This window comes from Rhinolophus hipposideros (assembly GCF_964194185.1).
Source record: "Rhinolophus hipposideros genome assembly, chromosome: 10".
In the NCBI taxonomy this organism is placed as follows: Eukaryota; Metazoa; Chordata; class Mammalia; order Chiroptera; family Rhinolophidae; genus Rhinolophus; species Rhinolophus hipposideros.
In genome coordinates this window covers 48,058,765-48,075,989 of record NC_138056.1, presented here as the reverse complement: position 1 = coordinate 48,075,989, position 17,225 = coordinate 48,058,765, and the positions used below count along the sequence as shown (strand labels likewise).

At 48.3% G+C, this 17,225-nt stretch overlaps 1 protein-coding gene across 7 annotated transcripts; it reads left to right on the top strand.

Annotated features, from left to right (window-relative positions):
- Positions 1-2,538: 2,538 nt before the first annotated feature.
- On the top strand, positions 2,539-16,577 carry KCNE3 (potassium voltage-gated channel subfamily E regulatory subunit 3). Of its 7 annotated transcripts, XM_081061982.1 has the most exons (6): positions 2,539-2,701; positions 4,166-4,296; positions 8,332-8,478; positions 9,826-10,021; positions 11,556-12,108; positions 12,149-16,577. In XM_081061982.1, the coding sequence occupies exons 4-5, from the start codon at positions 10,007-10,009 to the stop codon at positions 11,892-11,894; spliced, it is 354 nt and encodes a 117-aa protein (XP_080918108.1). In that variant the 5' UTR covers positions 2,539-2,701; positions 4,166-4,296; positions 8,332-8,478; positions 9,826-10,006; the 3' UTR covers positions 11,895-12,108; positions 12,149-16,577. The 7 variants fall into 7 exon arrangements, with proteins under 7 accessions (XP_080918108.1, XP_080918106.1, XP_080918111.1 ...); XM_081061980.1 differs by having other exon boundaries at positions 11,556-13,749; XM_081061981.1 differs by lacking the exon at positions 4,166-4,296 and having other exon boundaries at positions 2,565-2,701.
- The last annotated feature ends 648 nt before the right edge of the window (positions 16,578-17,225 follow it).

Below are 17,225 nucleotides of genomic sequence, written 5' to 3'. Positions count from 1 at the left end.
CTGATAACATAATTCCTACTGATCTTCTCTTTCATGACATTCATTCATTCATTCAACAAATTCTCAGTAAGGTCTACTCTGTGTAGGCTCAGTGTTGGTTTCATGCCCTCAAGGAGCTTATGTTCTAGGTGTGGAGTCAACAACTAGAGTAGGCAATTATAACACAGAATGATAAGTGCCGTGGTCAAGGGAAGAGCCAGGGGCTAGAGGAGAAGGGACCTCTGTATCGGGCAGGCCTAGCAGGTAGCCAATGGCGGTCTCCTGTCAGTAATTTGAAGGGGCTCTATTCCAAGAGGTGGGCAGGGCAATCAGAAGGGGTCATGAAGTACTCCGTGGCATCATTACCTCCCCAGGCCTCAGAGGGAGAGAAAAGGGGGTGGCTACAGGAATCCAGAACTGCAGAGAGCACTGAGACTGGGTTGACAGAGCTGAGAGCTTCGCTTGAGGGCTGCAACAAGAGCAGCAACAGCAAAGACTTTTTGAAAGTAAGTTAAATATATCAGATGATATTAGGTGTTGCTGAATAACAAGGCAAGGAAGACGGTTAGAGAGGACAGGAAAAGGAAGGCATTAGAATTTGCACATAGGATGGTTGGGGAAGGCCTCCCCAAGAAGGTGGCACTTAAGCAAAGACTTGAAGGAAGTATATCTCTAGGAGGGACCCCGGGCCCCCTCAGTCAACCCACCCCATCTACTCCACTCTCCCTGTCCCAAGGTCAGGGTCTTGTCCTGAACTTCTTTGGATCAGAGAGTTCCTTGAAGGTTCTTCTCAAACTATGGTCTCCCCAGGACAGGAATTCTGTTTCATCCTCCCTTTTCAAATCTATAACAATAGAAGCTGCCACTTATTAAGCACATGAGTCACACTAGACCCAGCTCTCGGGGTAGTAGACACATTGGGTCATCCAAGCTAATAGCTAGCCTGCAAGACACGGGGGGTGGTTGGGAGGGGGCGTCTTTGGGAAGGGATTTGACTAGATAACTCTAAGAGTTCTTCCAACTTAGGTTCTTCCACTAAATGATTCTAGAACTCTCAGATGGTGTGATCCGAAGACTATGATTCTAAAATTTTATTAGAATAAGAGACAATCCCTATCTTCAAAGAACTCACAATCTGGTAGATGAGGTCGGCAAATAGTGACTTTTGATAACTATACTAAATAGTTCTATAGAGTAAATGCAAGGCCCTGAGTCAGATGTAGGCAGGGACCCTAACTGAGTCAAGACTTTCCTCAAGGTTGGTCTCAAAAACCACTTGCATCAGAATTATTTGGGAATCTTTCTTTCTTAAAAAAAAAAAAATGCTACTTTCTGGGCTACATTCCGTATCTGCTGAATGAGAAAGAACCTCTGGAGTGAAACTCCAAAGTCTACTTTACTAAAACGAGCTCCTAGGTGAGTCTTAGGCAGAATGAAATTTGAGACTGCAGACTCCGGATGACTTCCCTGAGCTCCCAGGTGATATCCATGCTGAGAAAAAGGAATAACTGGGTCAGAATATGCAACCACAGAATAACACGAAAGTAGTGTGTTTTGATGAAGGTTAGTAATCTTGTACAACGATCCCTTTGTGTGTGGCAGGTCTTTTAAAAATGATAGCACTTCTTAGATATAATCTGAGATTCTGTGATTGAGAGTATGTGTCTCACATGCCCTGGAACAGACCTTCGTTTGCCAGGGAGCAAGAGCTGGCCTGTTTGTTATTAATTATTCCCAGGCCATAAGCTGGGAAAGAGGGAGCTAATAAGAAGCCCCTGCCCAGAGAGTCTCTGAGGGCACTTCCTGTCACTGTCCACTCTCCTGCCCATAGCTTCCTGGGTCTCATGTCCCAGATGCCCCTGGCTGCTTCTCTGTCCTGGATCCTGTGGAGTCATCAGCAAGGAGGCAGTAGTTTCAGTGAAGGCCTGTCCGCCAGAAAGCGAAGGGTGTTCTGAGACAGGGACCAGTGAGGTGTGGCTGGATACCAGTTGTCTGGGCATGTGAGTGACTGTTGAGACTTGTAGGGAGGAGACGCCAGTTGGGGTGAAGGAGAGAGAGTGGTGTAGTGGATTCCGAGTCTTGAGCTCTGCCTCTAGCTTCCTTGGTGAGCTTGGGCAAGTCCTTTCCCCACACTTGGCCTCTGTTAGAATCAGATGATTTCTCCAGTAATCACCTGGCTTTCACGGTTTGGATGCTAAGATCTCACCTGACCCTAACTATCAATCACCCTGTGGAGAAGGCATGCAGGAATTGTACCTATTTTACCGCAAGGAGGCCACGGCCCAGTGAGGAGCAGTGACTTACCCACCATCACACATACACTGAGAGCAAAGCCTGATTCCACCAGCACGCAACGCCCAGCCTCTCCTCTGGCGACTGGCCTCAGACCGAGCCAGCTGAAGCGAAGCGAGAGGCTTTCCGTCTCAGGTCCAGGAAGCAGGCGCTGCAGGGGACGGAAGGGTCGGAGCCCACAGTGGGGTGAGGCCGTGCAGCTGGGCGGAGGCGCCCGAAGCCAGCCTGGGAGAAGGGGGTGTGCTGCGCCCGGGCGGGGCCAGGGGAGGGGAAGCCCCGAGGAAGGGAAAAGGGAGCAAAGCGCCGGTCGGAGCGCACAGCGGAGGGGGCGCATGCTGGGCGCTGGCTGCTCACGGAGGGGCCGGCGGAGCGAGGGGCGCAGTGCGGGTGCTCCCGCGAGCACAGGGCGCCGTGTCTGACGGAGAGGCAGGTAACGCGCACCCGTAGGGTCGGGAAGGCTGGGCTGGCGCCGGGGGTAGAAAGGAGGGATCTTCTCTCCTCCCTCGAGACAGCCGACCCGAGGTGGGGGGCGGCTCAGGTACCAAACTGATCCTCCCCAGAATCTAGCCGCGGGGATCCCGGGGCCCCACGTGGGAGTTCGGAGCTGGGCTCCTGGCCCGCCCCGCCTGGAAACCGTGGGAGCTTGTGGAGCGAGGCACGAAAGCACCTTCCACATCCACAGATACGCAAGCGAACACCTGTGGGTTCGCAGGGAGCGCACGCGCGGAAAGGGCACCCGGGACCCAGCGCCGTCTTCTTGCTTGGTCAGAGCCGCTTGCTCTGGAGAGTTGACTTGACCATTCGCTACTCCATTGTGCCCCTCTCCTTATATGCACCCCAGTATCGGGGAAAGCCTGGGGACTCCCAAAGGCATATTCTGCTGCTATAACATAGGTCTAGGCTGGGAGTCAGGAGACTTGGGTTCTAGTTTACGGTTGTGACTCTGTGCCAGTCGCCCCCCTCCCCCCTCTATGCCTTGTGCTTTCTTCTCCCGGGTCACCAGCTGTAAAATAAGCCTCCCGGTCCTGTTGCCCTTGTATCCCATGTGGCATGAGGGGAAAGGGATCTGGACCTGGGAGTCTCTTGTGTGAGGGCCCATGGAGAGTATTTCCTCCTGCCCCCCAACCCACTCCTCACAATCTGCCTATGTAGAAACGAGGGCCCAGGATGGCACCAAGGGCCAGAAAGAAGGAGAACCCAAGTCTCCTCACTCCTAGCCCAGGGCTCTCTGCACTTCACCTACAAAGGCAGCTGTGAATGTGTGAGCCTCTCCTCGCATCAGGCTGATCTGTCTCTCCAACTGGAGGAAATCCATGCGGGAGCCATGGCAACTACTCTCAGATTTTCTTGACTCCTTGGGATTATAACCAATAACCTTCTTCATCCTCACTTACTCCACACTTCTCAAAACACATTTCTCGCCCCACACGGAATGGGTGGATGCTCAAAATACCTACTAAGAGGACAACAAGATGAAAAAAACCGCTCTTACTAAGAGGGAAAATGAGAGCCAGAGTGGAGAAGCAACTTGACCATGACACATAGATAGACACCTTGGTGAAACAGGGGCAGGTCTCCGTTCCCACTGTACTGTGTCCTCTATCAAGGACAGGAGTGGTACCCCTAAATGGAAAGAGACTACAGGGCTGATTAGAGAGAAAAGAAGTAAGTGTGTCTGAGAAGCAAGAAAAACCTCTGGTTTCTTCTGAAGGTAGGAGAACCAAGGGAGGGGAGAAGGGACCTAGGGAAGGCTGTTCTTGGTAATATTGGGGTGGGTAGGTGGGTAAGGAAACAGAAAAGGAAACAAGGTGACCAGGCTGCCTAATAATTGCCTCTTTTGTTTATATAATACTTTGCAATTCTAAAACACCTTCCCCTCTATTGTCTCCCCCAGTTCCCATGTGAGGTAATCAGGGGTAATTATCCCCATCTCGTGATGAATTTCAGAGGAAATAAGTACAGTGCTGAAGGTCACATAGCCAAACATACAGCCAAGATTGGACCCATGAAAGGAACACTTTGAAGGCAAGATCACAGGCTGGGGTACTGGGAGTTGGACTGTGTGTGCACAGTGGGTGTGTGTGTGCGTGTGTGTGTGGCCACACCCTGGGTAGGTATACAGAGAAGAGGGTTGCAAGGCCATGGCCAGTGTTTTGGGGCCAAGAAAGTTTGCCCTTTGGATTAAATGGGGTTCAGCTGCAGAGAATGTCTGGGCTTCCAAAGGACGTTTAGAATTAATTCCTCCCCTCCTGGCTCACTTCCCCACCTGACTGAGATGGCTTCTTTTCTTTGAGCCTCCCCTTGCCCAGACCAAATGGAATCTGTTTTGGCCTGCTCTTGAAGTTGTTTTTTAAGTACTGTAAGCTGTTTTCATGAATGTGTATGTGTGCGCTTTAGGGGGATGGCCTGATAAGAAGAGGCATTAATTCATTTATTCTTCAGTGCCTGCTATGTGCTCAGGCCCCGGGAATAGAGAAATGTATGAGGCGCAGGTCCCTGCCCTCACGCCTCACAGTGCACAGTTTAGCAAATCTATATAGATATCCACACATAATTTCAGTACAGCATAGTGTTCTAATAGGGTTTTATGTGAAGCACTTTGGGAACAGACAAGAGGGAGGGACTAACTGGCTAAAGAATAGGGAGAGGTGTCTCAGGAGAGTGTCTACAGAGATAACATGGAAGCTGGGTCTTGAAGGATGAGTAGGAGTTCACTGTGCAGATAAAAAAAGGAAGGGCATTCCTGCCTAAGAAAACAGCGTGAGCAAAGGCAAGAGGTGTGCAAGTGTGAGGAATGTGTGGAGAATTGGGCACAGGGCACTGGAGAAAGCTGTGCTGAGATGGGTCTAGAGGCAGGGTCACATCCAAAGGAGGCTGAATGAGAATCAGAGGTTAGCGTGTCCTGCAGGCAGCAGAGAACTTATGGTGGAAAGATCTGTGGACTGGATACCCCTCCTAGGCTATGAGACCCGGAGCAAGTGATTTAATCTCTGCGTCTGGGGTGGCTCTATTTTTCCCACTGATTGAATGAGGGGGTTGCACCAATGACGTGATTATTAAGATCTCTTCTAACTCAGGTTCTATTCCTGTGTCTCCTTCCAACTGTATTTAAGGTCCATTCCTGCAACTCCTCTCCAATCCACCAGCTCCCTTGTCCATGGTGGTGATAAGACCTTCAGAGGGAAAATTGTGCAATCCCAGGAATTACTTTTGTATTCCCTACCTTTTTTCTGTGACTTTCCGCTCTGCGCTGCACCATCCCCCTCACCCCCCACCCCTGCCTCATCTCTCTCTACCACATTTCTAGGTACTTAAGACACTCATTTGAAAGATTAGCTGAAACAGAGCAATGGGGAAACCAAAAAACCAATGGTGGAGTTTCACTTTCCCCCAGAGAAACCTGAAAGAAAATCTCGCTAAGATACCGGTTCATCCTTCAGATCACAGCTTTATACCTCCACCCCCAAGTTAGAGGCCAGGCAAATTCAAATCAAGAACATTTAGGGAGAACCTGTTAATGCAGGAAATAACAGTAACAGAATGTGGAGGAAGAGAGCGCCGCTGGCTTGTTTAAAGGATCAGGAATAGGTCTGGAGCAGAAAGGGCCATGGGAGAGGAGACTCTAGAGCAGGGGTGTCCAAACTGGGGCCCGCGATCCATTTTTAATTGGCCTGCAGCAAATTCCAAAAATATATTTAGTTTACTTAAATAAACCAGGTGAGGCAATACATACTTCACCTCGAGTGAGTGGCCCAGCTGTTTGTGTATTTTACCGCATATGGCCCTTGGTGAAAAACGTTGAAAAAAGTTTGGACACCCTGCTCTAGAGGAAGGTTAACTCCTCCTTCAAAACTCATCACTTTCCCCTTTTACTGGATCCTCGATTAAGATTGGCGAGAATCTGTAGTGCAGGGAAAAGCAGCAGTCATGGAGTTAGAGGAGATGCTGCCCCAGGACACAGAGGCTGTGTGTGTTGTGACGTGCAGCTCACATGTCAGGGAATGTTGCCATGGGTGGTGGAAAGAGGACCCGAGCAGCACCCCCAAAGACCTGGGTTCTCGTCCGAGCTCTGCTGTTTACTAGCCTTGTCATTTTGGATGAGTCACTTTCCCTTCCCGGGCTTCAGTGTCCCCATCTACAAAATAGAAGGCTAGGCCTAGAATCCAGATGCTGAATGATGTTTCAAACCTCTTTCCGCTGGTCGGTCACTGCTCACCTTCCTTCCTAACTGGTCTATCTCCTGCTTCGGGGTAAGGACTCTCTAGGGCAAGAGCTCCGTCTCCCCCATCATTATGAACTTTATAATCGGTCACTATCTTGAAAAGGGAAGCCAGGGAGCTCAGAAAGAGGAACAAAATTCCCAGTGTTGCCCAACTGCCAAATCCCCGACTTGGGGCCCAGAGGCAGGTCATAGAGAACCAACCTGTCCCTTTGTCAACTCTTTGCCTCCCCTGACCCAACAGGATGCCCTTGGACCCAGGTCCTCACTTCCACCCCAACTCAACATCTAAAGATAAGTAACTCTGGCTTCTTTGCTCCTCCCACCAGAACCACAAGCATCCGGGTCTATTCAGAGAGGTCTTAGAGGTCTGAGGGATGAATGGTTTTGTGCACCTTTACTCCTCTCACCGAAGCCTGCTTCAGAGCCCACCTGTCCCCCACTTTCTGCCCAGAGTCTGTGTCCTCCCCAGGCTAGATCACCCTGGCAGGTGAGCTGTGAAGAGGGAAAATGAACAAGTCAGCCGATTTGGTTCTCAGTTTATCTAGGCTGAACTATTAAGTGTAACTCAGTCCCAGAGCTCAGAATCTTAACGTGTGAAGGGCAAGTCGGCGGCCGTCTCTATCTTGTGATTTGAAGGGCTCTAGAAAGCTCCCAAAATGCCTGTGTCTTGTGATTTGAAGGGCTCTAGAAAGCTCCCAAAATGCCTGTCCCACCAGCATGCCCGATCTCCCATAATTTCACAGTGTGGTTTTCCGATTTGTACCCTCATGGGATATTAGAGCTGATGGGAACCTTGGAAGATTTCTCAGTAAAACCCCTTCAGTTTATAGATATGGACAGAAGCGGGGGCCCAGAAAAGGGAAGTCACATGCCCAAAGTCACACAAGTAGCAGCTGAACCAAGACAGCTCCTGGGGTTTCCATTTCCTTCACTGTAAAATGAGGGAGGTTAGACCGGATGGACTCTGCAGGCCCTGCCAGCGTCTGCTCTATAAAAATAAAACCCCCACCATGTCTGTGGAGTGTCTAGTGCCAGGCACTGCGTATTTTTCTTCTTTAATTTTCCCAGTGAGCTATGCTACAGAGAGTGTGATGCTGCGTCCATGTTTATCCAAATAGGTGACTGGGGACATCATTTGTTCCTGCTGTGATTCCCCGAAAATAAGACCTAGCTGGACCATCAGCGCTAATGCGTCTTTTGGAGCAAAAATTAATATACAAAATATAATATAGTAAAATAAGACCAGGTCTTGTATAACATAATATAACATACTATAACATAACATAACACAATACCGGGTCTTATATAAGACCAGGTCTTACATTAATTTTTGCTCCAAAAGACGCATTAGAGCTGGTGGTCCGGCTAGGTCTTATTTTCAGGGAAACGGTATGTAAAATATCAACCCGACTGCCGACTGCCATTCTGCCACTCGCATCATTCGCTTGGATCTCAGGCCCTGTCAGCCAGCAAGTCAGAGGCCCCTGCTAAGATACCAGTAGCCTTGAGAAAGGGAATGTTGTAGGCTGCTGCGCCCTGAGCAGGAGTCTACATGGTAAACTGGGTTTCCTCATGAAGTCATCCAATTGAGCCACTGTGGGCCTGGCGTCCAGAGACAGTAATCAGATGTCCCTTGGTCATTGCACAATTTCTGTAACTCTAATCCTAGGCTGTCCTGACCCAGCTGCTACAGGAAGGGAAGAAGTGGGAGGGGGTCAGACCCACAGCAGGGCTATTGCACAACCCTGGGGGCCTGGCCTGCGTGATCCACCCTGGTTCTTAAGTTTTTTTCTGTGTGTCTTGTTCCTTCTTTTTCTGCCCCCTCTGCTGCTTTCCAGCTCTGGGCCTTCCAGCCCCCAAAGTCAATACTGACCCCAGATGTGTCCAGAGATATCCTGAAGAGGCTGAGGGGCTGAGAAGCTTTAGGGTGCTCATTGGGAGATTCCTGAAGCCGCCTCAGAGCCAGAGAATTTGCCTGCAATTTGGTGAGTCTTCCAGACTGGGGTTGCCCTCCATCTGCCCTGTCCCCCTGGAAGGATATCCAAGAAAACTGGTAGCAGTGACTGCCCTGGGAAGGAGCCCTGGGCCACTAGGAACAGGGAGACTACACCTTCATTGTGTGTATATTTACTTCTCAAACATGAAAAATGGATTTTCGTTTTAATGAAAAAAACCCCATACACGTTTTCATTAAAATATATTTTGAAAATCTTCAACATAATAAAAGTATATGCTCGAGCAAACCTGGAGGGAGGCATAATGGGATGGTAATTTTTTTAAAATTGTGATTAAAAAAAAACTCACGTAACTTTGATCATGTTAACAAATTTTTAAGTGGGCAGCTCAGTCATCTTAACTGTATTCACACTATTGTGCAATAGTTTTCTAGAACTTTTCCATTTTGCAAAACTGAAACTCTATACCCACTGAACAGCAACTTCTGATGTTAATCTTTTTCGGTAGATGAACATACTAAAGTCCGAACAGTGTGAGAAACTTATTTCTCTCAAAGTGGGCTCCTCCAGGCGCTTATGCCATCTGTCCGTGGTCTACCTCTAAAACTGTCTGAGGGGGTGGCCGGCTGGCTCAGTGGGTTAGAGCGCAGTGCTCTTAACAACAAGGTTGCCGGTTCCATCCCCACATGGGCCACTGTGAGCTGTGCCCTCCACAACTAGATTAAAACAACTACTTGACTTGGAGCTGATGGGTCCTGGAAAAATATACTGAAAATAAAAGTTAAAAAAACAAAAACTGCCTGAGGCCCCTCCCCCCCTACCCCCTTGTATTAACCACTCCCTCCCCCAAAATGCCTCTCAGTCTCACATCTACCTCTGCCCCCACCTTGCCATCCCCTTGGCCCCAGCTCAGGATTCAGCGTCTTTCACCTGAACCATTTCAGGACACTTGTCACGGGCTCCCTGACTTAATTCTGGCCCTCAGTTCAGTCCACATAGCAGCCAGAGGGTCCTTCCCAAGTGCAGGTCTGGTCCTCAGACCCCCTTTGTAAATGCTGTCCCATGGCTCTTGCCAACGACAAGATGCAGTTCCAACTCTGCAGGCTGGCACTCGAGGCCCTCCGTGACCTGGTTCAGGACAGTGTCTCTGTCCCACAACCTATCTTATCCTCCCATACATCTTCTACTCCAACCTCTTTAGGCTACTCCGCATTCTTCCAAACATTTTATGAGCTTTCTTGTTGTCACGCCTGTGTTCATCTGTTTCTTCTCCTTGCCGTGTCTACTTTCTAAAAACCTATCAAGGTCCAACTGAACTGCCTCTATCACTGTGCACACGCTGAGCCCTGATCAAAACTCATCCCTTCTTCCTTTAAGCCCCTGGCTTGTCCCCTGCGTTACAGAAGAGCTGGCCTCCGTAAATGATGACTGGCTGAATAATTAGTTGAGCCGTTAATTTCATCATGCCGCTCCTGCTTTCTATGGGCTCATACGAGGGAAGAAGGAGGCACAGATTTCTTGTCTGACCAGTGGCGTGGTAGATGAGAACCTATGCTTCATGGATCTTAACTCAGTGAGTCCTTGTTCTCTCATCCATCCAGACAAGGTGGCCCAAGTGCTAGACAGCAGGGGACCCCAAAGGCCTTGCATGACATGTGGGCCAGTCTTAGGTGATTGCTGTATTATTTAGATTCTTCTCCCCAACTTCTGCACTCAGTTTGTTCATGAGTATTTGTCATGGTCACAACTAACTCTCATCTTTTCTGGGAAAGAGATCTTACAGTTAATAGTCAAGCATGTTAACTTTGGTTGGTTGACAGCTCTACCTAGATAGAGGGCTTTGGAAGTGGTCAGTGAACTGAGTGCTAGGACTATGGACACGTCCCTAATGGCCATCGTTACTGGAGACCATTGAGGGACAGCTAATCTCAGGACAGTCCCCCAGACTTGGGGGAGAGACACAGCCCTGTTGACCAGGAGCGTGTGGTCTGCTGATACCCTTGTCCAAACAAGAGGACAGACTCACATTGCCTTTTACGTAAGTGCTGGGACAAAGCGAAGGCTGTGGTGATAAAGCTTGTGGAGTATGGTTAAGGGGTGGGAGCACTCAGTGAATGCTTCCTGAAGGAAGTGAGTGTGGAGCCTCGTTTAAAGGGAATGACATATGGTGTTTTAGAGACTAGCATGCAAGGCTGTCTTCAGATGTTTTTCTATATTATAGACTAAGGATCTCCGAGAAGGAAAAGGAACATTTATTATCACCTATTACATGCCAAGTACACAGTGCCTTTGTGTCAGAAGACAGGATAGTTGAGGTACTGTGTCTTCTTTCTTTGGGGGCCAGTAAAACTCCAGAGCAGACTTACTGCTCCTTTCACTCAGGCCACCCTGTTCTCCTCTCCAGCGCCCGCAATGGTTATCAGCCTCACCCCAGCCACCTCCTTTGCAACAGAACTTCCCCCAAATAGCTAGGAATACCCAGAGTAATTGGGACATAGGATGCTTGAGAGGTCAAGTGACCCAGCCTCTGGTTCCAGGGAGAGTGAAATCTGAGCCATCCCTAAACATCTAAATGGCGTCTATGGAGTATAACAAAAGAGCTATGTTGAATGTCTTCTAATAATGCCACAGTCCTGCCCAGAGCTGGCATGGAAGTCGAGGAGCTGTGAGCTGGTCATGGAAGAGCAGGACTCTCTCCTGGCTCTACCTCTAATATTCTCTGGATCATGGTCAAGCTACTTATTCTCTCTGGACCTCAGTTTCCCTCTGTGTAAACTGGAAGGCATTAGATTAAATAACCGCTAAGGTCCTCTAGCTTAAAGCTCAGTGACTCACAGATTCCAAAGAAAAGACAGATCAGTATGGGTTACAATGGCCCAGGAAAGCTTTAGTCCACAAGTACTTACTGAGCATCTATTGCGTGCTGTCATAGTGCTCTTATGTAGAAGTGAGTAAAACATAGTCCCTACCTTCACCGAGCTTGAAATATAGTGGAGAAGACAGGCAAGTAAACTGTGATGCTGGGATTTTAGCTGGGGTGTGGAGTGAGGAGGTCATTCAAGCTATAAGTAACAGAAGCCATTGTCTCTCTTTTCTGTCACCACCAGAGCATCCTCCCATTCTTTCCCACCTCAATCCCTGTTGCTATGGAGACCACCAATGGGACTGAAACCTGGTATGAGAGTCTGCACGCTGTGCTGAAGGCTCTAAATGCCACTCTTCACAGCAACTTGCTCTGCCGGCTGGGGCCAGACAACCTGACTGTGGAGCGGCAGACCAGCCTGCCTGGCCGTAATGACAACTCCTACATGTATATTCTCTTTGTCATGTTCCTATTTGCTGTCACTGTGGGCAGCCTCATCCTGGGATATACCCGCTCCCGCAAAGTGGACAAGCGCAGCGACCCCTACCACGTGTACATCAAGAACCGCGTGTCTATGATCTGAGGCCAGGAGGTCTGCCGGCTGACAATCAAGACCTGAAGGTTGTCTTCTGGGGCCTCCAGAACTCAGCCATGGATCACACAGGGCTCAGTGTCCCTACCTGTATGGTCAACCGGAAACAGTGCTAAGGGGTGCCATCTGTGGGCTGGGAGGAGAGGGGCAGGCCTGGGCCCTGTGGATCAGGACTTTTTCCCAGCAAAGATAGATTTTATGGATAGTGGGAGCCCCATGAACAAATATACAGATTTTATGGATAGTGGGAGCCCCATGAACAAATATACAGAAGTAGCAAAATATAATAACCAATGACTGGTCCAGTGGCGGGAGTCCTGAGGTTTGGGGGTTAGGGACTGGAGGAAGGAGAAAAGGAAGTTGTAGCAGAAGGAAGTGAAACAGGAAGATGCACTGAGGACACTTTTTTTAAATGTGTTATCTTCAATGACCATGAGAAGCAGCGATGATTATCCCGTATCACAGGAAATCTGAGTAATAGTACTTATTTATATTTGTTCACATTTTATGTTTTTCAACCCACTTAACGTTTGTGATTTTAGCCCCCTGTGAGGAAAGCAGGGAAGGTGCCATTCTGCTCACTTGGGCCAGAGCGGTGCCACTAGAACCCAGGAACTCGGGTCTCCTTGCCCAGTGCTTTTCAAAACTCTGCCACACAGGAGTGGATCCAGGACTGAACAATATACAATTTGGGGAGCCCTCCTTAAGAAAAAGAATTCAAAATTATCTTACTTCTACAAATATTACAAACACAGATTACCATGTTAATACGTGGCTAGGGACCCTCCTAAGACCTTAAGAAGGAACCGTGCCAGTGCAGGGCCCTGAGTGGTAAGCTTCCTTGGCTCCATGGTTCAGGTGCTGCTCCAGCCATGTCACAGTTGTCACAGCACCCTTCCCAGCCACAGCTCCAGTCATCGGGACTCCGCTACCTCTCACGCAGCCTGCTCCATTTTGATTGAGTTCTCTGAGAAATTTTCTGATACCAAGTTGAAATTTGCTTCTTGAAATTATTACCACAACTAGATTATCATGTTAAAAGAAATAGTGTGCACAAGGCAGGTTCCTGGTTCTGTGAAAAGAGAACCCGCCCAGATTCTACCACGAATGAGTCTGATAGCGACTAGTCACCTCTCGGATCCCTTCCCGCTTAGGCACAGTGAAATAGACGCTCTAGGAGCCCTACCAGTTCTGACATTCTAGGCTTCATGTACATTAGGTTGAACTATATCAAACTGCTGTGTTTGTGGGTCAAAAACCGCTGAATGTCAGTAGTTTCGTATGGTTCAGTCTAATACTTGCAGTGTGGCAGGATGAATACTTGACAGGCTACAAATCCCAAGCTGGAACCTCCCACTGTTCTGTTTGATTTCTGTTTAAGGAATCTCCTTGGAGTCTCCAGGAGGCCATATTGAAACATACATATTCAAGTATAGCAAAAATTCTAAAAGAATATTTTGATAGCAGTTGTCTTTGAGGAGAAGGATTATGGGTAATGTTCCCTTTCCTACTTTAAAATGTTATGTAATGTTTGATTCATTTGCCATAAGTATGTTACTTGTATAATAAGGCGGGGGGGGGGGGGTAAGCTACTTCCACTTTGAAAAACTAAATGCCAGTGTGTTTCTTGAATGGAGGATCACAGAACACATTTGTTCTCGTGAGCAATTAGTTATGTTCACTCCCTAAGCCCCGTGTGTGTTCCAGCCTTTCCTTACGTCTTCTTGAGGGAGAAGGTAGAGACCCGCTGAGAAGACATGAAGTATGGGACGACAGACTCAGAACTCTACATCTTGATGGGACTTTAGAGACCACCCAGCCCAAACTCCCAAATAAAATACGGATTGTAATCAAGTGTAAGTAAGAATGAATGTCAGGTGACGAATGCTAGAAGAGTTTTGAGAAATGAGATTGAATAGATCTAGAGGAGGCAGAGAAAGGTAGAATTTAAACTGGGCTTTGAACGGCAGGACAGATCTAAATGGGCAGAGTGAATGAATGGAACAAGACAAGGGCAGCTTGGAGGCAGAAACGTGGGAAGACCACCCTCCTGAAGTGAAGAAGCAGGCCCAGCATGGCTGCTAAATTTCAGTGTCCCCATCCAGAGAGGAGGCTCCCCTTCACACAGTCCTTATACTCACGGGGCTTGATAATAGAATAATACACATTTTGTTGCTGGCAAGTTACAGAAACCCAATGTATGTTAGCATATGTGCAAGAGGGCATTTATTGAGAGAAGTATGGGGCAATCACAAGTTCAAAAGAGGAGATGCAGACACCAGCCAACTACAGGGATCTCAGAGCCTGGAACTAATATAATTCACAAAGTAGGGGTTCAGTGTATCTGACACACACCCAGGATGGGACTAAGTACAATTCTAGGATTTTAAGGTGGTGTAATGTAAGCATTCTAATATCCTATGATACAGGTACTCCCCTCCCCTCCCCCCAGCTCTGCCCCACGCCGTTTGTCTGGGATTTCTCTCCCTCTACCTCCCTCAGCCCCAGGCTCTTTGTCTGCACGGGTCTGCCCTCTGCTGGCCAGATCCCGCACACCGCCCTGAGCCCTCAACGCTAAACCGGAGGAATCCCTCATTCAACAGATATGTCTTGAATGCTTAGGCACACACGGAATACAGAAGTAAATCGGAAAGAACAAAGAAATCCATGCCCTAATACTTAAGAGCATTTACCACATGTCAGGTAGTGGTCTAAGCATTTTACACACATTAACTCATTTAGCATTTAAAGCCTTCACCGCAACCCTAGTTAGTAGGTTTTCCTTACAGTTACTTCAATAGAGCTCACTTTTCATCTAGCCCCTTCAGCAACCTAAACCCAATTTCGGCACCATGGCACACCCAGCCCAGAGCGTGGATCTGAACAGTTCCCAGAAACCAATGGGAAAGTGACTTGGGAAAACGATGGCAGGATATTGACACCAATATACTGAAGGCGAGTTCCCTAGGAGCAGAGCCTGAGATAGGCATTTACTGAGAGGAGCATTTCAGGGGAAACGTGCAAGGGAGAGAGTGAAGTAGGTAGGAAAGGGGAAAAGCCAAACAAGGTGTGTCTCAGGTCATGCCTGATCCACAGGAACCATTGTACACGCCTCGGGCATAAACCACATGGCAGGATCACACCCCTTTGAAGGAAGAGGGCTGGCCTTTTATGCCCCCGTATCAGTCAGTCATTGGTTGTGGGCCACCCTGGTGGGGAGCGAGGACAAGTGGAGGGAAGGAAGGAGGTTCTCATCAGCTGAGGGCAATTCTCTGGGGAAGGGTGGCACCTGTGAGCTATTGCAGGCTAGCACAGTGGAAGAGAGATAAACAAGGAAGTTGTCTTGGTTGGAGATTAGCAACAGCCTGGTTCCTCAGGAAGGTTCTAAAGCTCATCATATCATCGGCCCCGCCTTCTGTGGCTAGCTGCTTCTACCCCTTGTCAATCATCCTTAGCTGCTGGCTGCTAGGGAGGGAATTAACTTCGCAGGGGTGCTCACTTTGGTTAAGGCAAAGTCACTGGAGAATAGGGCAGCCCTGAGCTGATGGCAGCCGATACTCACAGCAGCTGGGGAAAAGGGTCTGTATGAGGCTCCGTCAGCATCCTCTACAGCTGTGCTATTGGGACAACAGGAGAAGCAGCAGAGGGTGACATCTTGGGAGTTCCTTGTAGTTTAAGAGACAAGAAGCACACAGCAAAGAGAGAACAAAACAAGATAACACCAAATAGAACTGCGTAGCAAACAATATAGTTAAGTACTAGAAAATGTGGGGAACAGGTATTACATGTGACAGTCTAGAAGAGGAGAGGGAGGTATCCAAAGATGTTTCCTGGATGTCTGAGGAAGGGTATGAAGAACTGGTGGGCTTTGATTCAGAGGTCCAACGTAGTATGGTCCAAGCTGGTGCTTCAAGTAGATGGATGGCTCTGATCTACTCAGTCATCCGGGGACCAGGATAATGGTTACCTGGGTCCTTGAATGTAACTTCCACGTTTATCATGGTGAAAGCATTTCTAATTAGGAGAGAGGGAGAAGTCGAGGGCCAGAGATTTACACTTAAACAAGCCAGGCAAAAGCTGCATACAAGCCTTCTGTTCACATCCTTTGTTGAGGGCTTAGTAACATGGCCACAACTGGCCACAGAGGTGCTGGCAGATGAGGTTCCTATCGGGGCAGTCAGGTCCCAGCCCCATCTCTATTACCATGGAAGGGAAGAATAGATTTTGGTGGTCAGCTAGTAGTCTTCACCCACCCTTCACCCTTCCCCAGGACTGGCCATGATAAAAACACGTACAGCCTGCCAAGAAGGAGGAATTGCTGTTACTCTGATTCAATCCTGTTTTCTGGGTGATGGGGGGTAGGGTGAGCGCTTGTGGGTATAGCTAAGTCTGTCCTGGGAATGTGACTTTTGCTCAGTTTTTTTCTGGCACTGGTCTGGTCTCTCCTCTCATTGGAATGGTAATATCTAAGGTATTAACTTAGGCATAGAGGAAATAGACAAAGCAAGGCTTTCAGCCAACTTTGTGTAGGAAAAAGAATCCTCTTTCAGGTACCATGAAGAAACCAAGAACATGATCTGCCTGCATGAAATCAGAGAAGCCATCTGTGCAGTGGTAAAACTGTGACAGAGAATGAGCTCCTGGGAGCGAGAGAGTCAGAAATTAGTGAACAGGAAAGAAAAAAGGAAGAAAAACTGATATTTGATGAGCAACCAATCTCTGGCAGGCACTGTGCTGGGAATTTGCATGTTACCTTATTTCACCTTTTAAAAAATTCTTGAGGAAAATTCTTTGTCTTCATTTTATAGATGAGGAAACAGAAGCTCAGAGGTGAAATAGCTTAACATTCACTTAAATTAATATGTGGAGCTGCCTAGATCTCAACACTTGCCTGAATTCAAAGCTCATGTTCTCTCCACTAGAGCTCTGAGAGTTACATTAGATCCTTTCTCCCAGCAGACTTTATGGCTGGCCTGTCTGTTCCCCTTCAGGGATCAAGTCAGACTCTCATCCTTGTCCCACTCCTTCTACCCTCAACAAAGGTGCCTAAAAAACAAAAACAAAACAAAACAAAACAAAAATAAAGGAGAGGAGGAGAGGAGAGGAGAGGAGAGGAGAGGAGAGGAGAGGAGAGGAGAGGAGAGGAGAGGAGAGGAGAGGAGAGGAGAGGAGAGGAAAGGAAAAGAAAGGAAAGACGGCATTGTCACAATACTTATGGAAGTAATAAGCTAATTGACACACCTCTTAGATGAGGGCCTGAGTCCTTGCAGCAGGAATTCTCAACATTGGGAACAAGGGGAACAGAGAGGCCAGCCACAGAAT